The 25,216-nt window shown below is 36.6% G+C and overlaps 1 protein-coding gene across 1 annotated transcript in view; it reads left to right on the forward strand.

The window, feature by feature from the left end:
* Positions 1–2,677: 2,677 nt before the first annotated feature.
* LOC131075639 (M phase phosphoprotein 10) overlaps positions 2,678–25,216 on the forward strand; it is a 76,028-nt gene continuing 53,489 nt past the window's right edge. Inside the window, exons 1-3 of the mRNA XM_058012478.2 lie at positions 2,678–3,483; positions 7,629–7,684; positions 7,805–7,919. Of these exons, the coding sequence (XP_057868461.2) occupies positions 2,830–3,483; positions 7,629–7,684; positions 7,805–7,919 (825 nt within the window). The 5' untranslated portion in view covers positions 2,678–2,829. The remainder of the gene's footprint in view (positions 3,484–7,628; positions 7,685–7,804; positions 7,920–25,216) is intronic.

A 25,216-nucleotide genomic window follows, 5' to 3' on the forward strand; every position in this document is an offset into this window, starting at 1 on the left:
ATCTTGTGGGTTAATATAAAATTATTATAACGTAAAAATCTATCCTTAAATGATAACATCTCATGTATATGGTGGAATCAACGATCATTTAAACACTATGTAATGGGGAATCATATATAGGAAATACCTTATCAAGATATGTTCAAGCAATACATATGTGAATATGTGCATCAAGTTTGGTCATAGGTACTATATTTGAAATCCATTAAGAGTAGTCAATAAATGTAATTAAGTTGGCTTTTAGTAGCTTTTCAATTTCACTCTATCATCAAAGAAAATTTTGGATACATTTTTCTAATTTTATGTTTAATAAGTTTAGATCTCTGTTTAAGACAAAAATTATTCATGACAACATTACTAGAGATGTTAGGAATATCCTCACAAAACCGTGCAAATAAGTCCAAACCCTAGTAAATAAATAAAGCAATAGTGAATACTTAAGGCTAGATCCAAAGCACAATAATATTTAAAATAAATATATGATAATTAAAAAAATTAGATTTGAAATCCAAAGGGGAAGAAATGAAACTTTATGGTACAAGAAAGTGAGGTGAGGTTATAACATTTTGTATATGAGAAAAAATATTTAGTAAATAATAAAGTCTAATTAAAAATAAAAAAATTATTCTAGATAAATAAGATGAGTTTAATATCAAATACTTGAAATGAATCTATAATAAGCAAGAATATTTAATTAAATTAATTGTTAGAGTACTTAGTTCTAATTTCAATGAGAATATAATTGTATAGATGTTCAAAGTCTATTCATTGTGACGTTAAGATTTTAAAACTCATTTGATGACTGTTGTTGATCATGAATATTGATTGTGATACTCTTTAGTTCACTTCCACGAGTGAAGATTTGGATTGATGTGAAAAACTAGACCCATGGTTTGTGGATTTAATCCTGTTGATTTATACTAATTAAAACTTGTTGGACTTTGTAAAAGTTTTATGAATCTAATAAGGAACATGAGATGTTTATAGTCATCTTTTGAATTTTTTTAAATTGTGAGGGTTATGTTCTCCTTGGTTATACCTCGTGATGGATTGATTTAATAATGACAAACCATAGCCAAGAACAATATGTTACAAGCATGTGTTTTGTTGTCATTGATGTCAAACAATATGGTCCAGATATGTTCTGGTTCATACATCTGTTGTATTGGATATAGTGTTGAGAAGCTATTGGAGTATGGGTTGATATGTTTTGGACTGGAGGTTGGTATGTTTGGCTTGTGTTTTGGTTACATGTAGATTGCATTGGAAATTGATTCTATTGATATCAATTTGTTCTTAACATTGAAAATAGTTGGAAGCATGTTCCAGATGGTTCGAGTTTCGTTTGTTTTGGTTTGGACTCTTTATTTTTATTATTGGTGCAAGCTTTAGGTCATTATATTAGAATTGGATGTGATATATGTTTGGTTCGGTATTTCTGTGAGAGGTATTCTTTGATTCAATGTTGCACGTTGGATGTTGTTTTAGGACTCGTCTATGCTTCATGTTTTATATTTTTGGTCTGATTGTATATCTTGGATTAGAAAAGTGTATATATATGTTCAATAAGGAGGTTTTTATGTCTCGTTATCGCGGACCTCGTTTAAAAATAATAAATCATCTCAAAACTTTACCAGGACTAAGTAAGAAAACACCCAATAGAACGAATAATGTTGGAAAGAGGATTAATATAAACAGTACGAATATTAGAATGATTTTATATAGAGACAGAGAAACAAATTATTTTTCAATTTTGTTTCTATTGTAGAGAGAAAAAAAGATATGTTTTAATCATTCATTTTGTTTCTAGTTGAAATGGATTATGACAGGACAGACCAGGTGGATCGACGATCAGAAATGGAAGAGTCTTTTCCTTATTTCATAGATTTTAGCATTGATAATGGAAGAAATGAAAAGAATAAAAATGAGCCATATATATATAAAGAATAGAGATATATATGAGGATGTAAGAGATGCGAGCAAGTCTATTGATATTGAATATGCGTGATATGTAAGGATGTCGATGTGATTGCAGTGCAAAGGTGACAATGGATGTAAGTGTTATTATTTGGAAGGTCCGATGATCTAGATATTTCAATAAGAGCAGTGTTTGAGCTTTAATAGTGAGTGTAATCAACATATGAAGATGCTTCTATCTATACAGTTCCTTTTCTGAAATCTATAATTTTGTATCTTGGCCTGAGTGCAGTTAGCTTCAGATCTGCAAGTCCTCTTTTGTATTTTGCCCCATGAGTAGTTAGCCTTGGTATGCAAGTCCGGAGGAGTGCGCTCTACCTTTTGTAATCATTTTTTATATAGTAGATTATCTTGTGAGTTAACTCCCACCGTGGTTTTTCTTTGTTTGAGTTTTCCATGTATAAATCTTTGGTGTTCCTGTTCAAATAATTAATAAGAAAAAAATACGACAATTAATAAATTAAATTTTAAAATTTCTAAATTCAAATACTAATTATAAAAATAACCTAAAATCAATTTTACAGAAAACCAAAAAAATTCTGAATCAAGATAGTTAATAATTAAATATAAAGATTGAATCTAAGGATGAAGGAAAAAAAGAGAGAAATGAAAAGACCAAGAAAAAAATATTTACATAAAATTATTTACCACTTTAAAGTACTTCATCTTCGTATACCATTTAAGGGCACGAGCATGCAGTCCCACTCTACGAACTATAATCTTCCTCCTCCTTAGTAGTCGATAAAGTTTTATTAGGGAAAATCATTTACAGTAAATATTAGTACAAAATCTGAGAGTCTTCCAGCTCCAGAACCCCTGCAAAACCAAGATTGTTGCAGGAAAAACAATAGTATGTGGACGGAAGGGGTGAAAGCCCTAGACAACATCAAAGAATCGTCTGCACCACAATGGCTGGCTCCTTCTCCCCACTTCTCCGCGGATGCAAGAAACGCTTCCAAATTCCTGTTTTCTCAAATACTTCCCCACGCTCCAAAATGCCCTCTCAGTGATCTCTTAACAGACAATTTCGACGCAGAGCAGATATGGCAACAGATCGATTTGCAGGCACAGCCCCTTCTTTCCTCTCTCAAATCCCGCCTCAAAAACCTCCTCAAAACCTCTCAAAGCCTGCAACTTGTTAGCGGTTTAGACCACCCCAAAGAGCTCTCAGAAGAGGAGGGAAAAAATGATATGAACATGGAGGACGAAGACGAGGAGGAAGAGGGAGATGAAGAGGGGGAGGAAGAGGGAGAGGAAGATGGAGAGGAAGAGGAAGAGGAGCTCTCGCTGTCTGAGGAGGAAGAAGAGGACAAAGAGGATGGCAAAACTGAAGGTGTTGAGGATAAGTTTCTTAAAATTAATGACTTGGAAAAGTTTTTGGAGGAGGCTGAACAACTGAGCTTAGACCCTCCTGAACAAAAATCCGAGGACGAGGATGACGAAGATGATGATGAAGAAGAAGAGGAAGAAGAAGAAGAAGGCGAAGATGAAATGGATGGAGAAGAGGTAAGTGCTTGTAAAAATTTTAAGCAATGAAAGCTTCTTGATTGGTAGGCCAATCTTAGTTGATCAGGTGAAAGGCAAATGATTCATTGTTTATGCGCATGTATCTCTTGGTGAAACCAGAGATTTTAGAATTTGAAGTTTTTATATTGAAACCTGACAATATTATTTAAAAAAAGATTACCATACTTGCACCTTGCCACATCTGTATGTGATGTTTTTTAATCATTTGTGGCCACATTAATGCGGGGTGTATATTCAACTAGATTTGTATCCGGGTTGCCATAACGTAATCGCTTCAGCTCAACACCTGAGCTAGATTCAGTGCTACTGAATTCAGAATAAACACTTACGATAAGCAATGTACTTATTCTTTTGTATTTCTTAACATGAAAACCTAAAAACTTGAATTCCACATTTCTTATGCAATTGACAAGTCCACTGTTCACAAAGACTATTTAGTACATTATTTCCTAATTTTATTTTAGCTTACGACACCTGCCCACTGCAACAATATCTTTTTTCTTTGTTAATAAGGGTCCCGTCTCCTGTAGAAATATAAAGGAGACCCAACCCTCAAGGAAAAACATAAAAACAAATGTAGAAGGCATATACGAACCATGTAGTTTTCAACCAAAATCGATAACTTAGATTGTGACTGAGTGTTGAATAATATTATGCTGCCTCAAACAAAACTAAAGAACAACAGATATAATTTGCTCCAAGAAACCTAAATATTTTTGGAAGAGACTGGGTAAACTCCATTGATCCAAACCTGTATATGCTGGGGGGCAGCATATGAAAAATCGAGAATTGTGTCATAGAGGCAGCAAAAGTAAACAATAAATCAGAAATGAGAGCAACTTACGTTTGTTCACCTCATAGAGTGCAGTATTTTCATGAAAAAGTGTAGTCAAGGTTGTATCAGTCTGAAAGCACGCACATGACAAATATTTGTAATTTTGTAGAATGCAAATTGCTGTCCAGGGGGTGTGGGGGCATATGATTATTAACTTATGTGGTCTAAAATAACAGTTTTATTCTCACCTCCCAAGCTGGTCTGCCAGATGGATCATCCATAGGCCATAGCAACTATCAACATGACTAAACAAGATTGCTAGACAGTATACTCATTTGGAAGAGGAAAACAGGGCAAGTATCATGTGTTTACACATATTGTATTCAATTATAGTATAAAGTTTTAAATTTCCTTTATCAAAACCACTGACATCATCCAAACCCATAGGCAAAGAAGTAGAAACTGTGAAGAGTATGTTACAGATCATCTGCAGGATATTTATCATCATTCCGGTCTTCATCTTGAATACTCTTGTCCTTCTCTTGGAAGTTAGTAATCTGTAGTTTCTGGCTTGTTTGGCCAGTTCTTCATAGTAACAGCCTGTTCTTCATCCCCTCATCTGTTTGACCATATTCTGAGCACGGCATGCTATTTTTGATATTGTTTTAAAAAAATGATATATGTGTAATGTCCTTACTTGGGATATATTTTGCCCTAAAACAACAATTTCAACTTAAGATGAGAATTGCAATATATTTATAAATTTAATTTTATCAAAATGGAAGACATTTCATTATAATATTGAACTTATAATTTTAAGAATAATTCAGAAGATAGAACTTATCTTGATTTTCTTCTTTGGATTGTCTCGTCAAAGATCAATAATGCTCAGATCAATAAATCATGGCATCGTTAATATTAGGATCAATACATCATAGTATATTCCCCATGGCAGATCATATTGTGAATTTCTTAGAAATACTTGCAAATGACAATATTAAGGTGGTCATCCTCAATATTGCTAAGAGCATCAAAGAGGGGCCATCCTTACAACTCCCAGTCCACCTTGGAGGGGGGGCATCCTCCTTGATCAAGCCCAAGAGCACGGAAGGCTGTTCATCTATTCCTCCTCTTAGCGCACGAGCATGGAAGGTTGGTTGTCCATTCCATCTTTGGGTGGTGTACTTGATAAGAGCATGAGAGGGGGGCCATCCTCTCATCTCTCGTGGACTTGGAAAGGGGGCTATCCTTCCTATTTGCAAGCCATTTCCTCAATTCCAAGACTGATTGCTCAAGGAGTTTTCTAGAGTATTGCTGATTGCTTGATTTCTCTTAATTGTCATTTCTTGAAGGATTGATGAGTGGATGCTTAAATGATGCTTGGAGAAATTGCTGCTTGAATGATTGATGTTTGTATGTTTGATTGATTGAATGAATTGATAATTTATGGTTATGATTTGCCAATTGATTGTTTGCTTGATTTGATAATTGATAATTACTATTGATGTATTGGTGAATGATGATTGATAAGTGATCCTTGAATGCTTGGATTGATTTCTCCTTTATACTTTATTGGTGAATGAGTCACCACCTTCATAAGAATTGAGTCACCACCCTCTGTTGCTGCCATTTGTTAAGTTTATGATCAGATTAGATATCAGATAATTCAATCAATAATGCACAGCATGTACCGTGGGAAAACCCTCCAACATGAGGGAGAAAAACCCAGCAATAGATCTCTTATATGAATTGAAGTAAATGAATACAATATGGCTATCGCACAGCCAGATATGAGGCCACCAACAAGGCCGATCTGCAACTATATTAATAGTGCTAATTTAATATATATGTGTTGATCTCCTTGATGAATTCGCCTAAGTCTGAATGCTGAAGATGAGTATCTGATCTGCTGAAGGTGTATGCAAACTGCTTTTGATGAATCGATCTGCTTGATATGTAATTCGATCTGCTTGTGTTGTGTAATTCGAATATGCTAGGGAGAAGTCTATCTTCCTTTATACCCGTGCAAGATGACTCTCCATGAAGAGTTGGCTCCTTTAGGGCAACATGTCCATTCATTAAGGGTGGCGGACTTTCCCAAAAGTCGGCCCCCTTAATAAATGTATATTATATTTATTTTGCATATAGTTAAGAGATCGCACAACTTAGGTGATTATCAGGCATCATAAAATATTGTTTACATTTAATAAATTGATTCATATGAATGTCCAAAGCTGATAGGCCAATTAGACATTTATATCAGCTATGTCGGTCTGAAGGAATCCGACCATAGCTACCTAACATTAACACCATTGAGAATGATAAATTATTTTTCAAATTTATCTCTCTTGCATGTCGTCAAATGAAATCTTTTTCTCTTTATATCTTCCAATGTGAGGGAGAAGTCACACCTCTTCATCATGTCCGCCCTTTTGCAAGGGTCACAACTTTTTCAGAATTACCACCCTTTGAAAGAGTACAACCTTTCTTAATTTCTGCCCTTTGAAATAGTCACTTCCTTATTTTCTTCCCATTCCTTTCCATAAATCCTTCGTTGATTCATATGCTCAATTGTTTCTTTTCATTCCCCATTTGTGATTTATTATATTCCTTGCTTCCATCATCTCCTTCCAAGGAAATGATCTTTCTTTTGTATCTTATTCTCAAGGGAGTCACAATCTTTAATTTTATGCCTTTTGACCATTCATTGAACTTAATCAAATTTTAATTATATTATATTATATATCTATTTTTTAATGTTTTAATTTATTATTATTATTTATTATTAAATCCCATTCCAAAAAGGGGGCATTACAATCTGTTACTTCAAAACAATTCTAGCATGCAAAGCCAGTTAACCAACCTTAAATATGACTAACTATATCTGCCAAATTGACAACTTTGATCGTTCAGAATTGTCTTAAACAATCCTAATGTTGCTTTTCATTGAAATATAAGTACTTTCTTTTGATAGGAGAAACTGTGGTTCTGATTTAACAGATTCTATGTGAAAAAACAGGAAATGAAAATGCATATAAATGAGATGGAATCGTACACAAATATCTATTTGCATTGTCAACCTTCTAAAGTTAGTTTTACAATAACATTTATTAAACAGCCATATAATCTGAAGTGAAAAAATCAATGTACACTAATAAAAAACATTCCACATGAAGAAATATTGTCCTTTGCATTACAGTAAAGGGACAATCTATCACTAAATAAATAATTATTGCCCTTGTTGGAGTAATATTTTTTGGGATTTGAGTTCTTATGAGTTTCTTTGAAGTATTTAAGGGCCTTAGAGTTTAACTTGAGGGTTAATGTAAAATTTTGTGATGTGTCACAGATAGATGATGATATTCGGAAGCGTGGTCAGCATGATAAAAGTTCAAAACAAATATTGTGGGTTTATGGCCTTTAGTCTAATATCAGATCCAAAAGTACTGTTCCTTGGTACTAATTGTTTATTTCATTCATTTAATATGAAACGGTTCATGACTGATACTTCATTTTGATATCAAGGTACAAAGACTTCTTTGGTGGTAAAAAGAGAACGAAATTAGCTTCTCATGGTAATTCTGATGACACAGAGTCTAGTGATGCTGAAGACAATGGTGATGAGCTGGATGCAAAACAGGTATTTTCATGTATGTTCCTACTATTATGTAAACTTTACTTTATGATTGTAATACGTAAGTATATTTGTGTTCAACAATTATGGCTACACTATATTAATCTCAGAGAGAAACAATGCAATTAGATACAGATCTAAAGTAATTTTAGCAGAATAAGGACAATAAATACAAGATATACCATGGTCATAGAGGGGAAAAACCAAACAACAAAGTACACTCAATGTATTAGTCTTCTGCAAACAATTACAATACAACTTCAATGGAGATCGACACTTCAAATCCTGGAAAAATTAGGATAGGATACCTGAAGGCATTCTATCCCTCCTGAAAAATCACTACTGATTCCAAGGTCTATATGTGCGAACAAGCGACTTTAGTGGAATAGCTTCTTGTGTAGTGTATGCTGAAAATCTCAAGGGGGACTTACGTTTAACAAGTATCTTGAACTGCTGGACTTAGATGGATTTAGCAATTTTAAGCTCTCTTTTTTTTTGGGATTTTCTAGGATTTAGACTTTCGAAAGAAAAGGAAAAAGGATAGGGTTAAGAAGACTAATCTAATCCTACGAACTCTGGAGACGGTATCAATTGGATGTTCTCGAGAAACCAAACCTTGCTTCGCCACACTAGGGACAACTAAACAAGGCCGGTGCAATCTTCAATGGGTTGTGCTTATAATCGAGATGTTGGGATGCACAGGGGGTGGGCTCAGACTAACTTTGCACGGTAAGATGGAAATCATCCATTTACCAAAAGTATGAGTGGAGATACACCATCAATTGACGCTTATCAAATCCTTCATTCAAATTAACAACAATGAAAGCAAATCTAAGTTAATTCTAACTAAGTGTTGAGGAAATTGAAACCATGCAAATCATTCAAACAATAGGGATTACAAAGCAACGCACATGCAATTTATTATCTGGAAATGACCTTAAGCAACAATACATCAAAAACCTCACACTCTCTAAATGAGAGGAGGCAACCTTATATAGTTTTTCGAAAATCAATGAATGGCCGAGATCGAACAGTGATCAAGGGCCAAGATTGAAAGCTACAAACCCTAATTAGGGTTTCCCAAAACTAACTACCCTCGACCAATGAGAAGATTACATTTGGGACACTTGTCTTTCTTGCTAAAAATGAACCCTCAATGAAAATAGAAGGTTGTTGCATTGTGAAGTGTGCCCTTCTAGAAGTTTCTGGATAAGTCAGGTTCATTGAACCTAGACATGCTGACTTGGAGCGATTTGATTGGTTGGAAAATGACGAGGCGCCACCTCAATGTGTTGGATGTTTTCCTTGAATTCTCCAATTTGTGTCAAGAAATCTTCTAAGTATGGAAATTTGATTCCTTCTTGTCGCCATTTGATTCTGCTTGGGAGCTTGTCCTCTTCAGGACATGAAATCCTTCAAGAAGTTGGAAGTTTATCTAACTTTTCCATATTTTCACCAAGTCTGAGAACTTTTCTTTCTTGATGCCTTGAGATTCTTTCAAGTGCCTCGAATTTGGAGAAGAAATCCCCTCGTGAAGTTTTTTTTCTCATACTTAAGCCAAATTTTGGCCCTCTCTATACTCGGACGAACCTTGCTCGTGGGCCCGTCTTCAATTCTGAATTTGGCTTGAAACTCCATTTGTGTTTTCTGTGATGATCTTGCCTTTAGTTGCCAATTTATGTTGCGTGGGAGGAGGGTAAAAGCTCTGGATAACCCCTTGCAAATATGAAATGATAGGATCAAGTTGTTCAGACATTTGATGTGATCGTGCCCTCCTTCTCGATACCCTAACATTTGGAGAAGAATTTCTCCATGCCTTCATCATAATTGAGGAAATTGGAATTTTCTTTGTGAAACATTTCCCATACTTAGCCAAATTTTGGCTATCTTCACACCCAGATGAACCTTGCTTGTGAACTTGTCCTCAATCTTTCGTTTGGCTTGAAACTCCAGCTGCGATCTCTATGATGATCTCGCTTCTATTTCCTCCTACGACCTGTAAAACCAAACGAAAATAAGTTAGAAATCTATCTTGGATTAAAGAAAATCCATGCTGCGAATGGTTAAGTGTTGGAAAATTTCATTTTTTATTCTCATACGTAGCCATAAAAATCGAATTTTCACCTCAAAAACCCTTCACCAAGTTGTAAAACTTCAAAAAAATTTCACACTTAACCAAAAAAAAGATTTTCTTTCCAAAAATTTTGAAAAAATATTTCTCAAGTTCTGGAAAATATTCAGAAAAAATCCATAAATCTGCATCATGAATTTGGTTTTACCTTTGAATGGGCAGAAGCAGGGCTAAGAATTCTCTCAAGAACACTCAGAAAATTCAGTAAAGGTTAAATAATCTTTTCCCGTATTGGTTGCCTTCCAAAAATCTGCGAAACTTTGGTCAAAAGTTTATCCAACTTCCAGAAATGTCAAAAACTTTCTCCAGATGATCTTCGAACTGAAATAATTTACTAAGCTTTCCTTGGTAACTTCGAACTTGTTGGTGTAGAAATGAAGTTTGAGGTGAAGTATTTGTAAATAAAATTAACTTTTCAATTGGAAACCCTTAAAATCTTCCAACCCATACTTCTAATTTCATCTTCACTCTTTTTTGGAAAGTGTTGTCATGTTTCCAAGTTTGAAGAAAATATCTTCCAAAAGTTTCTAATTTGGTTTATAAGTTGAAATGTTTATTAATTTTCCAATATTCTTCTTTCGAAAACTTTCTATTTTGGATTCAGGTTCGAAAATATCCACTAATCCTCAAATATTCCTTTTAACAACTTTCCATTTTGGTCTTAGGCTCGAAATCCTTACCAATCTTCCAATATTTTCCCTTTCGAAAACTTTCTATTTTGGTCTTCAAATTCGAAATCTCTGTGGATTTTTGTGACATCATGTTGATTTTGTTTGACCTTCCATGTGTAGGTGGACTTTTGGAAGTTTATCTTCATCTTCTTCAAGTTTTGGCGGACTTTGCCTACCTCTACAAGGTATGGCGGAGTTTAGAGGGCCTTCCCATGTGGTATGGCGGACTTTGGAGGCTCTCTCTACCTTGGGCGGATTTGGGAGACCTCTCCTCATGGCCCTCCCAACCTTAGTGGACTTTGGTGGCACCTCCTCATGGCTCTCCTAACCTTTGGCGGACTTTGGTGGCATCTCCTCATGGCTCTCTTAACCTTGGCGGACTTTGGACTTGGCTCCTCATGGCTCTCTTAACCTTGGCGGACTTTGGAGACAAGGCCTAGGGTGGACTTTGGTGGCGCCTCCCCATATTATCCTAGGGCGGAGTTTGGATGGGCCTCCAACATGGCTATGGTGGAGTTTGAGAGGGCTCTTCCTTGATGACCACACACACATGGCGGAGTTTGAAGGCTTCCCTTCATGGCCTCCCCAACTTAACCTCTACATGGTGGACTTTGGGCTCTACCCTAAGGTATGGCGGAGTTTAGAAGATGCCATGACTATCAAGTTTTGGGCGGACTTTGGTGGGTTCTCCACCTTGGGCAGACTTTGGAGGCTTCTCCACCTTGGGCGGACTTTGGAGGTTGCTCCCAAGTACCCCACACACACATGGCGGACTTTAGAAGGTGCTCCCTCATGGGCAGACTTCTAGCAAGGCTCCTCATAGCCTAGGCGGACTTTGAAGACCACCCTCGAAGCTTCTTCAAGACAATGGCGGGCTTTTGGGGTGTTGGCCATCATGGCCTCTTCATCACATGCCATCGCTTATATAGGGCTCAAGGCAGACTTTGATGGGTCCTCAACACATGGTGGACTTCTGGAGGGTCTTCTCTTCATGGCCTCTCGCATCGTGGTGGAGTTTGAATGCATGTCTAGGATGGGCGGACTTCTAGAACACATCCCCTTGATGGCATCACACACATGGCAAACTTTTGAGACATCTCCATGGGCAGAGTTTAGAGACACCTCCTAGGGCGGACTTCAAGCATCCCTCCTCTTGGATGGACTTCAGGCACCTCTACCACCTTGGGCAGACTTTGGGGGTTTTAAGAGGCTTAGACACCATCATGAGCGGACTTTTGACATCCCTCTACATGACGAACTTTAGGCACTCTCCATCATAGGGCGGAGTTTTGGAAGGACACCAAGGCGGCGGACTTATACTTTAAGTTATATTTCATATATTGTCAGGATGTTTGAGAGTGGTTTTGGACCTCCAGGAGTTATAATGCAAAATCTAGTTTTTGGAGGATTCTTCAATTTTCCAGACTTAGTCAAATTTCAGGATCAGGATGACATTCCAGACTTAGCCCAATTTCAGGACATTTTGAGGATTAGGATGATTTTTCGAGCTGATTATCCTTTGAATGTGCCATGACCCCTTAAAATATAGAAACCTAGCTTTTTGGGTCAAAACTTGAAAATTTTGGATCACGGTCGAAGCAGGTCAGTGGTGCAAGTGTTCCCTAGGTTCGCATCCCAAAAAAGCAAAAAGCCTAAAATCTAGGGATTTAGCTTTTTTAGGTCAAAACTTGGAATTTTCGAGTTCCGGTCGAAGCTAGTTAGTGGTGCAAGTGTAAACCCTAGGTTCGCATCCCGAAAAAGCAAAAAGCCTAAAATCTACGGATTTAGCTTTTTTAGGTCAAAACTTGGAATTTTTGAGTTCCGGTCGAATTTGGTCAGTGGTGCAAGTGTAAACCCTAGGTTCGCATCTCGAAAAAGCAAAAAGCCTAAAATCTAGGGATTTAGCTTTTTAGGTCAAAACTTGGAATTTTCGAGTTTCAGTCGAAGCTAGTCAGTGGTGCAAGTGTAAACCCTAGGTTCACATCCCGAAAAAAGCAAAAAGCAGGCATCCCTAAAAAATAGGAAGAATTTTCTAAAAATAGCCATACCGGGGATCGGGCTGAAAATGCCATAAACCAAATTTCCTAAAAAATAGGAAAAGCAAAAAACAAACTTTCTAAAAATAGAAAGTTGTCCAAATTCGTCCAAATCTATTGCAATCTTCGTCCTTTGGCCTTTCCGAGCACTCTGGTGGTGTCCGTATTCTAGAATCACATGGTTTGCAAAAACTGACTTTCAATCCCTAGGACTTGAACTATTCAAAATTGGACAAGGCTTGGTGAAATTGAAGCGAAAGGTCACAGGACACTTAACAAAAACCCTAGAAAGCAGGAAAAGAGAGGGTCCCCATTTGCAATGGGGCGATGTGTGAAAAAGGTCACAACAGATATCAAGGTACAAAGACTTCTTTGGTGGTAAAAGAGAGCGAAATTAGCTTCTCATGGTAATTCTGATGACACAGAGTCTAGTGATGCTGATGACAATGGTGATGAGCTGGATGCAAAATAGGTAATTTCATGTATGTTCCTACTATTATGTAAAATTTACTTTATGATTGTAATACGTAAGTATATTTGTGTTCAACAATTATGGCTACACTATATTAATCTCAGAGAGAAACAATGCAATTAGATACAGATCTAAAGTAATTTTAGCAGAATAAGGACAATAAATACAAGATATACCATGGTCATAGAGGGGAAAAACCAAACAACAAAGTACACTTAATGTATTAGTCTTCTGCAAACAATTACAATACAACTTCAATGGAGATCGGCACTTCAAATCCTGGAAAAATTATGGCAAAAAAACTCTGCACAAAACTGACAATACAATCTCCATCCTAAACCCTCAATTTATAGGCTAAGGAGACTTATGAAACTGCCAACGGATTCCCAAAACCATGGGCTTGAAACCATCAGCCAAACCTTGGTCTAACTACTCCAAGTTGGAACTATGTGCTTATCTCCAAGAGTAACTCCTCCCATCTTAGAATGTGATTTATGGTTGACAATTTGATTCATATGACCAAAGTGTTCAAGTGTAACCCATAGGCACTCCATGTAGGTGTCATTAATCATTTTATTCATCTCTCAAGACGGCTAAAATTTGCTGGTCAAAGATTCTAGTCATAGTCGAACAGGGAGTGCCAACAAAGGAATCTCAAGATTCTGTCCAGGCATCTTTTTCCATAAGGGTCCATAATTTACAACATATTACAATTAGTAAATAATTACAATAACATTAAAAATTGCAAGGTCTGCAACATCTAGGTTTAACAATCTTCCACTTGTTGTATACATTGGAAATGATTATAAGGGGGTTGCAATAAAGTGACCTAACTACTAGGGGCTAAAATGCCCATAACCATCTTGCATCGTCTATACTTCTCTAGGTTGACAGGCTTCATCAATGCATTTGCAACATTCATTGAAATATCCACTTTCTCAATTATAATTGATTATAACCATCTATCCTTACATTACAATGTACAAAGGGGGTTTCTAACAAAGTGAACTAACTACTAGGGGCTAAAAATGCCCATAGCCATCTTGCATGATTTGTACTTCTCTATGCTCATAGGATTCATCAATGCATTCACAACTTTCATTGAAAATCCACCTTCTCAATTATGGGTCTATATCCTACATCTTGTCGTGATTAAAATGGTATTGCACATCACTGTGCTTTGTCCGTACGTGGAAAGTAGGGATCTTTGCCAAGTTGATGGCATTTTGAGTGTCACATTGAATTTGTTTTGTATCTTGACTCAACTCAATATTCAAACACAATCTCCAAAGCCAAATTGCATCTTTATAGAAATGAGTAGCTATTGTGTAGTTTGCCTTTGTAGTCAAAAGAGAAACCACAACTTGTGTCTTTCTTATCCAACTCATTGCACCAGCAAACAAGTTAAACACATAACCACTACTAGACCTCTTGCTGCCACATCTTTCACCTAATCTACATCCACAAATCTTTGAATATCTACTGAAGGATTGTTGCAAGATTTTTGAGGGACCTCCTTGGCAGCACATAGAATACACTAAAGTATCACAAAGATATTTGAAGATCCTCTTCATTGTAGTCCGATGCTACTTGTTTGGATTGGACACATACCTACTTAGCACTCCCAGTGATTGCATAAGGGATATGGCTCATGTCATTGATCTTATTGGGTGTCAAAGGACACTGCTCATATGAAAATTCTATACCTATAGAAATGAGAACACTCCTTGGTTTGCAATCTGGCATCTTGAATCTTTGCAACATAGAGTCAACATATATACTTGGACCTAACCAAATTTTTTGTTAGCTCTATCCCTTTGGATCTCCATCCCTAAGATAAACTTAGCGGTCTCTAAATTCTTTGTATCAAATTGTAATGAAAGCTGAGATTTCAAAGTGCAAAATTGCAAATCATTTCCTTACTATTACCAATCGACAACAAGACATTGACATAAAGAGAAACAAAATACATTGATCACCTATTTGCTTGTAATAAACACACTGATATGAATTAGTTCTATACAAATCCCAAATTCAAATCATATGAATCAAATTTCTTATACCAAATTCTTGGGGATTATTTAGACTATAAAAGGACTTTGTCATTCCACAAACTGTGTCCTTCTTACTCATGGCTAGAAAGTGTTTCGCTTGTGAGATGTAGATCTAATGTGAGAAAATTGTTTTAACATCCATTTGGTTAACCTCAATGTTAAACACAACAGCTGCAAATAACTTATATCTAATGGATATAAGCTTTGCAACAAGAGAGAAGATCTCATCAAAATCAATTCCCTCTACTTGAGAACATCCTTAGCCACTAACCTTGCCTTGTATTTCTAGATCTTGTCCTCAAAATTGAATTTCTTCTTAAGAACCCATTTGCAGCCAACATGTTTTCTATCTTTAGGCAACTATACCAAGTCCCATTTTATTGTTCTTCTATAGTGCAACCATCTCCTCATCTATGGCTTTTATCCAAGACTTATTGACTTATTGCCCTTTCATAGTTCTAGGCTCATCATCATTAGTAGCCAAAGCAAAAATGCAACGAAAATCAGGTGGACTATATCTTTTTGGTTGCCTCTTTTTCCAAGTCAAATTCCTTAAGAGTGGGGTACAAGGCTGTTTTACTTCCTTTGATTCATTGTGTGAGTCAACCTCTTCAATAGGTCTAGTTTGAATCTCTAGGTAAGCCTTAGGTGCAATATGAGAATCCCACCGAAAACATTGAGCTGGGGGGGGAGGGGTGAATCAGTGTTTTAGAGTTTTCAATTTCAACACATTCAAATATCCAAATAATATAAAAGGCAAACAAATATGAGACAAGAACTCAGATTTATCACGTGGAAAACCCCTTTTGGGTAAAAAACCACGGCACACAAATTTCTTCAATAACTCAAACTGGGCATCAACCCAGATTACAAAATAAAATATCAGAAGAGCACCAACCCTTCACTCAGCACCGACTGAGGGTGATCTCCATACAAATTCTTTTGAGAGCACCAACTCTCTTACAAGTAGATATTTAAGAAAATAGAACTTGCTTCAGCACTTCTTACTGGGCCAGGCTTTTGAATACAGTATCTAAACTTTGGTTCATGATTCAGAAAATAATCTTCAAACAAATAGCAAGATTATCATTACACATTTGAAGAACCGATCATCTTAAATCCAGCCCTCTGCATACAGACTTCTGCACAACACATTCAACTTATTATATCAATCACTGCACCACAGATAAGTATTTGTAATGTCTGAGAATATGAATCCCAACGCACTTCTGTGTATATAAATTTCAGCACCCAGCATGATTTCACCTTCAAAGGCCACTCTAGTGCAATTGAACTTCTCAGATCAAATCAGAAATCACGAACTACACATTTTTGACTCACTCTACCTTCCATCACCACTCAGGCCATTTCTTCAAAAACAAAAACTGACATTTCTTGCATTAAGTCGTAATATTCAAAAACAAAACAAAAAAAAGAAAGTCCCAGCTTCCCCAATACATTCTTCATGCATCCCCTACTGACATCAAAAAAAAAATTAATCGCTCCAGGTTCCGTGACAGAAGCCGTAACGTCTGCTCACAGAATTAAAAACGGCAGCCAGTATCCAGATTCCACGACTTCAAACATAGAAATATCACACAAAATTTGAACAAATACGTGCCTCCTTCAGAATAAAAACATTCAATTTTCTTCATTTGACGGCACCACACAAAGAGATATACACAGCCATCATCTGGGCATACATTTAAAAAAAAAAAACGTATGGGCTAAAATCGTGTTCTTTAAGTCTACTGACAACACAGTATTGACAGCAGGCCGCCACTCCTTCATGAAGAAAATATCGGCTGGCACACATCGTGGAGAATTTGTCATTAAGGCCATGCTGTATGCAACCAGTCTCCACGACTCTGACTCAATAAATTCGATGCCACCATATAGTATTCCCAAATTAAGTGTTATTGAGAACTTTAGCTTGCCCACAATATGCAATATAACAAGAAAATTTGACTCCACTATCAATTTGACTATTTAATGCTGATTTGGCATAAAGCTGACTAAGCTGCAATTTGACTATTCAATGCTGATTTGGCATAAAGCTGACTAGGCTGCTGACAGGCATACAGCAAGCTGAAGCAAACACACACACCGCACCAGGAGTGAAGCACACAGCTCAACCATACATCCAAGCACCTCAAGCTAGCAGACAACTAGCTCAACCAGGCAGGCAACCACCTCAAGCAGCTTAAGCTCACAGGCAGGTAGCACAAATAAACTTAGACTAAACTTGACATCAATGACACAAATATCCAACACAATATCCTTGGTCTTTGGCTTTAATTGGTCCAATGTTTTCTCCTCATTTGCAAGTTGCAGCCTTAGAAGAAAATTTGGTAGCTTTAGAGATCATGTTGTGACTTCTGACTGTAGTTTGTCTTAATTGTCTTAGGATTCGAAATCTTGTACCTCTTAACTTTATTATTTTACCCAATAAAGATACACTTTTTGGCCTTAATCCAACTTGAATCTCTTCTCCTTAGGCACATGTACATATGCTTCTTAACTGAAGACCTTGATATGCTACTATGAAGGGTTCTTACCAATCCAAACCTCACACGTTTTTCCCACTAGAAGTTGAAGTAGGAGATCTGTTAATTAGATAAAAAGCTATGCTTGTAGTTTCTACTCAAATTATTTGATCCAAACTGGCTCCACTAAATGTATTCATTCCTTTCCATCAACATCTTGTTTTTATCTCATCTGCAACTCCATTTTGTTTAGGGGTGTATGGAGTTGTTGAATGCTTTGCTATGCCATTCTACAGAAGTTGTCAAACATTGCTAAATAGAATTCTTTACCATTGTCAGTCCTCAATGCCTTGATCTTCTTCTCTATGTGGTTCTTTGCAATAGTTTTGAACTCTTTGAACTTTTTTTGGACCTTAGATTTATGCTTAAGGAAAAAAACCCATGTTTTCTTGGAGAAATCATCAACTAAATAAACACAACGTGAGGCTTTTCCAAGTGAGGTACATCAATAAGACTAAATACATCGTTATTAATTTAATGTAAAATAATTAAAAAATCTAGTAGAGCTTGAGTAAAACTTCATGATTTTGGTCTCCATATATACAATTCTCACAAAAGTCAAAATCGAGGGAATGGTCAACCAGCTCCTTTACGAGTTTCTTAGATTTAAAGGCCTTAGGGCCTTTCTCACCAATGTATTCATGCCATGACATAGTCATCTTTGTAGGAAGCATTTAGTTCTAAAAAATAGGAACCTCAGAATTATTACATTTAATGGTGCAGATCACTAGAGTTGTAAGTAATGAAAATATAATAATCGACAAGTATTACAATCAAATAATTAAAACATGCTATATTTCACACAAAACTTAGAGTAAGTGCGATGTGGAAATATGCTTGTATGGATGCGGGTGTGCATTTTGCTAGCATAATGACTGCATTATTTTGATGATAAAATTGAAAAAACATTAACACATGAAAGAGTGATGAATAAGATGTTTAACTTATAGATTTTTAGGAGAAATAATGAATGATTGAGATTCAATCTTGGGTCTAAAGTCTGATCCAAGATTGGTGGAGCTGATGAGGAGAGGTGGTAGGCATGAGGGAGTTTGAAATTATTTTAATATTTAATTAAAATAATTATTATAGTCAACATCATTGATTGGGGAGCTAACAAAGTTTATCAATAAGTAAACTGTTTGCATGAAACAATTAACTAAATGCACAGAGGAAATTAAAGAGAGTTAACTATTTGCACGAAATAGCTAATTGAGTGCATGGGTGAGTAAAGTGAAAAGATTGATGAGTGGACTGAGAGCATGTGTAGTGTCCCCAAATTGAGATTAACTTGTTTGTGTCCATAATCAACAATTCCAACGATATAATTTATTCTTAACAATATCATACTAAAGTAAATTTATTTAATCATTGGTAAACTTATAAACAATCAACAAGTACATGAGTTAGTGAACCATTTCAACATATGGAATGATCAACCATTAGTACTAGCTAACTACCCCATAGCCAATCATAGTTCAGTTTGATAGGAAAACCTCCGAAAGGGTGCTGGTAAACTGCTCAACCCAACTAAGCCCAAGAGCGTGCAGCTTCCCACTAAGACAAATCGCCCCTTGGCCCACAAGCAGCAGGAATGTCCCATTAAGACAATTTTATCCCTTGGGGTGGCCTACTCAGCTTGGGAGAACCGGTAAACTGCATCTCCCTAACTTATTTCCTCTAACTTCACATCTGATTGATTATGGAATAACTATATATATGATCTATTCATTTGAAGCAATATAATTTAAATATTAATCTTATTAGAAACAATGTCTATGTCTGTGGTTTATGATCTGTTTACTAGAAAAGATATCCATACAATATACTATACTATAACTCATACCAAAATTACTTATATACTGCCCAATCAGCTGAATGGCCTGAATATTAATAACTCAGATCAGATTTACTTAATCGATGCTTCTGAATTTCTCTTTTCTTGGTCTGGTTTCCCTGGGCTACTGGATTTGCCTTTTATACCTTTCCCTTGGATGTGGAGGGTTGTGATCCCTCCAATGGACACAAACCATTTGAAGAAGAGGCGTCCCTTTGTTTGCTGAGTGATGTCTCTTCATAATTGCACCCATCCATTGCCTCTAATTAATTGTTCAAGGATTAGAAATATTTGTCAATGTAAACATAATTTCCATCCTTCTTAATCCAATCACTATCATGCTGGTTTGTATTTGGATCACTGCATCATATCAACAGATCCCATGCCTCTTTACCCTACGTGGCCTCAGTAAGGCCATTTTCTGATTGCCAACATGCAGTAATATGTTTGTATATTGCTTTCTTTAGGTGCAATGGAGATACATTATGGTCGGGGCTTGATAGTCTGCCCTTCTTGAGATTGCTTGCCCTCAAGAAATTTTAGGTTTGGATGATCGAAGATCTCAACTCCCTCCCAATTGGAATCTTTCATAGGTAGACCCTTTCATTTAATTAGGTACTCGATAGTTTTATTTATTAATCTCTTTTCTCGCATATTAAGGATGGTCTTTGGTTCCAAAATCAACTTGCCTTCATCATCTAGTGGTGGCAACCCTGGACAAGGGGTAATATGTTGTCCCAATACCTTTTGGAGGTGAGACACACGAAACACGTGAATTCTGCTATTGTTTTTGGGCCACTTCTATCTTTTTCAAAATTTTGTATGGTCCATAAAAATGGGGTTTAAGTTTTTCGGCCCCACTTACTTTGATTGATGACTATTTATATGGTTGTAATCGTAAAAAGACCAAGTCCCTGATCTTGAATGTCCGTTCGGTAGACCCTTTCATTTAATTAGGTTCTCGATAGTTTTATTTATTAATCTCTTTTCTCGCATATTAAGGATGGTCTTTGGTTCCAAAATCAACTTGCCTTCATCATCTAGTGGTGGCAACCCTGGACAAGGGGTGATATGTTGTCCCAATACCTTTTGGAGGTGAGACACACGATACACGTGAATTCTGCTATTTTTAGGCCACTTCTATCTTTCTCAAAATTTTGTATGGTCCATAAAAATGGGGTTTAAGTTTTTTGGCCCCACTTACTTTGATTGATGACTATTTATATGGTTGTAATCGTAAAAAGACCAAGTCCCTGATCTTGAATGTCCGTTCGGTTCTCTTTTGATCCGTATACATTTTCTGCTGGTTTTGTGCTTGATGTAGATTGTCCTTTTGTATTCATGATATCCATATTCTGTTGTATAAAATCTTTAGCAACCGGCACACAACTCTCTAAGCAGATCAAGTCTCCAAAAGATGTTGCTTCATATCTATATAATGCTTGAAAGGGACTCATCCATATAGGCATATGGTGGGTGGTGTAGTAGGAATACTCTCCCAAATGTGACCATTTAATCCATGCATTCTGTTGTTCGGTGACATAGTTCCTTAAATATACCTCCAACCATTTATTGACAATCTCTATTTTCCCATCTGTTTGTAGGTGATAATTGGTGTTGGGGGTTAGTTCTGTTTCGGCTAATTTGAATAGCTTTTGCTAAAATAGCTAAGAAAATGGCTGTCTCGGTCACTTACAATATTTCAAGGTAGACTATGAAGTCTGAAGACTTCCTTAAAGAAAATATCAGCTACTTGAGGAGCTCTAAAAATTTGTTGATATGGCCATAAAGTGTGCATATTTGGTTAGATGGTCTACCACCACATAGATGCAGTCTTTGCCTTGTACCTTAGGTAGTCCTGTTGTGAAGTCCATAGAAATGCTCTCCCACTTCTAATTACACCGAATGTGTTTCTTTATATGAAATGAACAACCTGCTTTTTAAAATCAATGGTTAATAACAACAGAGAGGGCTGCAAGATGATTCAACAAATCTAAGCCATTAAATCTGCTATCACATTACTGACACCATTTCAGACAGCATGTCAGATGGAGGACTGCCTTCTTTTAACCGCTGTCTTTTTACATTTATAGGTGAGGTTGAGGCGCAGGTGATCTGACATGCTCCAACACAGGAATAAGCCTTGTTCCACCGCCCCTGCACCGATGAGATCCAATTCTCTTGGCAGAAACAAAGGGATTATATTCTCTATCTCAGTGGAGAAAAGTGAAAGTCTGCACACACTCAACAATCTAATCGCCACAAGCCTCTATTCGAACCCTACTATGGCCTTCCCACCTGCCTTCGCCTGTGGAGGGGTGATTGAAACTCCTATTCTAGCGCAGGCAAGAGAGATGTTGTAAAGAGTGACTGAATTGGGCTTTAAATTTGCCCATTGCATTTTCTTGAAAGTCTCAAAAGCCTTTTCAGCAAATTCATTGGCACATATCCTGCAATCATGGTATTTTGTGAGACCACATTTCTTCTACACATCTCGTTAGATGGTTCACATTCCTGGTCTATGCTTCCACATTTTGCATACATGTCTACTAGGGCTGTGCAATGACAACATCTGACAAATTCTTTTGCCATTTATATGTGGAAGGATCTCCCATAGGGGCAGGTGGTTTTGCGCTAGAATTGAAAAAAGGGTGTATCTCATATCAGACGAAGCAAGTAAATAACATAGCTTGAGCTCCTTGGTAGAAAATGTATCCTCTAAACGTTGCCTTGTAGTAGATAAGCATGTTCTGCAATCCTGGATGGAAATATCTCCCCAACTCTAAACTAGACCATACCTTGTTCCAAATTTCCTCATGGTGAAAGAGGTAGGCTAGATGTTGGCAAAAATGGAGGAGTTTGGCCCTGCGCATGTCAATCACATTTGCTTGAAAGTTTTGAAAGCTAACACTTTTGCAACCCTCCTCACCTTGCGTGCGTTCGATCACTTTCTTTGTAATATATAATATTATAAATATGTTCATAATTTATATATGATAACATAATAATATATTATAATAACTATATTATTAGTATATAATTGTGTCATAATTTTAAATATATTGGTCATATATATATATAAATATGTATTTAAAATACTAATAATGGTTTATATAATATATAATATAATAATTTATCCGTCTTTCTCTCTCCCTCTCTATCTTCCCCCTATTTCTCCCCTCGTCTCTCTATATTTTCTTACATCTCTATCTCTTGATCACTTTATCTCACCATCTATATCTTTATCTCTCGCTCTCCCTATTCCTATATAGCTCCCTATTTCTCCCTATTCCTATATAGCTCCCTATTTCTCCCTATGTCTCCATCTTTGTATACCCCTGTAACTCTCTGTATCCATTTGTTTCCCTCTTCCTCTCTGCCCCTCTATCTCTAGACATGTCTCCCTCTCTAAAAATTTATCTCTTTCCCTCTCCCTCTTCCTAGACCTCTCTCTCTCTCTCTCTCTATATATATATATATATATATATCTTCCAAATCTACCCATCCCTCTTTTCTCTCTCTCTTTATCTCTCCCTCTCTCTGTCCCTCTCCAGATTGCAAACATAACATGAGGTTGTTGGTAATTGATTTTAATTAAGAGGTTTTGTTTTTGTCACATGTTTGGATCCCTTAAGGGGATGCATAGTTGATTTAAACCTATCATGTCTCCATTGAGACCTTTGTTGCACAAACAGTATCATTTATCAATGGCCTACCAATTAACCTTATGTATTATACAAATATATACAAAAAATATACCAAATTTTTTCCTAATCTACCTTCCACAACTCTTTGGTGTACCCATTGCAGACCAAGGTGCAATTGTTAGTTAGGTATGGACAAGGGTTGAAGAAGACATGATGGGAATGTATGTTCTTCTTTATTTCTTTGGCACACCATGCACTCCCTAGTATGTTTTAGTACATCTCCTTTGAGACCTTTCCATGAGAATCTTTCCCTGATCTGCTTGTAAGTTTTGTAGTATCCTTGATGCCTTGACAAGGGGTTGTCATGGTAGGCTTTCAAAATTTCTTTTTTCATATTTGACCTTGGGGTGACGAATATCCTATTTTTGTAAAGGATGAGGTCATGAATGACTTGGTATCTTTCATCTTGTAGGTTCCCTTCTAATATATCACTTGAGAGTGCATCCTTAGCATATTTTGTAATTATGGATGTTTTCCAATACATTGATATTGTTGTCATGGAGCCAAGGTGGGGTCTTTGTGAAAAGGCGTCAGCTACAACATTGTTCTTTCCTTTCATGTACTCGATAGTGAAATCATATGCTTGTATCTTGCTTGCCCATTTTTGTTGCCTATCATTCAAGCCCTTTCGGTTCAGGGAAAACCTCAGATTATTGTGATCGGTTTTCACTACAAATCTCCCATAGATTAAGTATTGTTTGAATTTTTCTAAAGCATGCATGATTGGTAGCATTTCTTTGTCATAGATGGTATAGGTTCTTTCTATTTCTTTGAGTTTTCTACTTTCAAAAGCTATGGGGTGTTTGTTTTGCTTTAATACCGCCCCAATGCTTTCTCTTGAAGCATCACAATACAGTTCAAAAGGTGAAGAGAAGTTTGGTATTGCCAAGATGGGGCAAGGACTCCTTGCTTCTTTAAATCTCTCAAAGGCTGCTTGTGCTTCTTCATTCTATGAAAATGCTGGTTAGTGGGGCAGTCAATTTTGAAAATCCTTTGATAAATCTTTGATAGTAGCTGTAAAGTCCTAAAAACCCTCTGAAGTGTGTTAAAGCTTCTGGTGTTGGCCAACTTCTTATGACTTCAATTTTTTCTTCATTAACATTGACTCCTTGAGCATTGATTTTGTGCCTTGGGTACAAAATTTCTTCCGACCCAAATTCACACTTGGATAATTTGGCAAATAGTGAATGTTGCTCAAGTATTCATAGCACTTCATTTGTGTCTTAAGTGCTCTTCCAAGTTTTACTATAAATTAGAATATCATCAAAGAAAACCAAGAGGAATTTCCTTAGCTGTCCCTTGAAAATGTGGTTCATACATGACAAAAAAGTGGCAGGGGCGTTTGTTAGTCCAAAGGGTAGGACAAGAAATTCAAAGTAATCGCAATGGCATCTAAAGGCCGTTTTGGGTACATCTTTCTCCCTTAGTCTAATTTGATGGTAATCCAACTGTAGGTCAATTTTTGAGTAGTAAACTGCTCCACGAAGTTTGTTGATTAGCTCATCGACCCTTGGGATGGGGTATAGGTTTTTGATTGTCTTTTTATTAAGTGCCCTGTAATCAATGCACATTTTTATGTTTCCATCTTTCTTTTTTGCAAGTACAACAAAAGAGGTAAAGGGACTAGAGCTCGGTTAGATGTGCCCCATTTCTAACAACTTTTTAATGGCTTTTTCAATTTCTTCTTTGTATATTCAAGGATGGCGGTAGGGAGTGGTAACAATAGGTTTTGCCCCTTCCTCTAATTCAATAGAATGCTTTAAACCTCTGTTGGAAGTCTCAGAGGGATGTTACTAAAGACCTTATGTTTGTTCAATAGTGGTTGAATGTCAATGTGAATTGATTTTCC

Source organism: Cryptomeria japonica, chromosome 8 (genome assembly GCF_030272615.1).
Source record: "Cryptomeria japonica chromosome 8, Sugi_1.0, whole genome shotgun sequence".
NCBI classification, from domain to species: domain Eukaryota; kingdom Viridiplantae; phylum Streptophyta; class Pinopsida; order Cupressales; family Cupressaceae; genus Cryptomeria; species Cryptomeria japonica.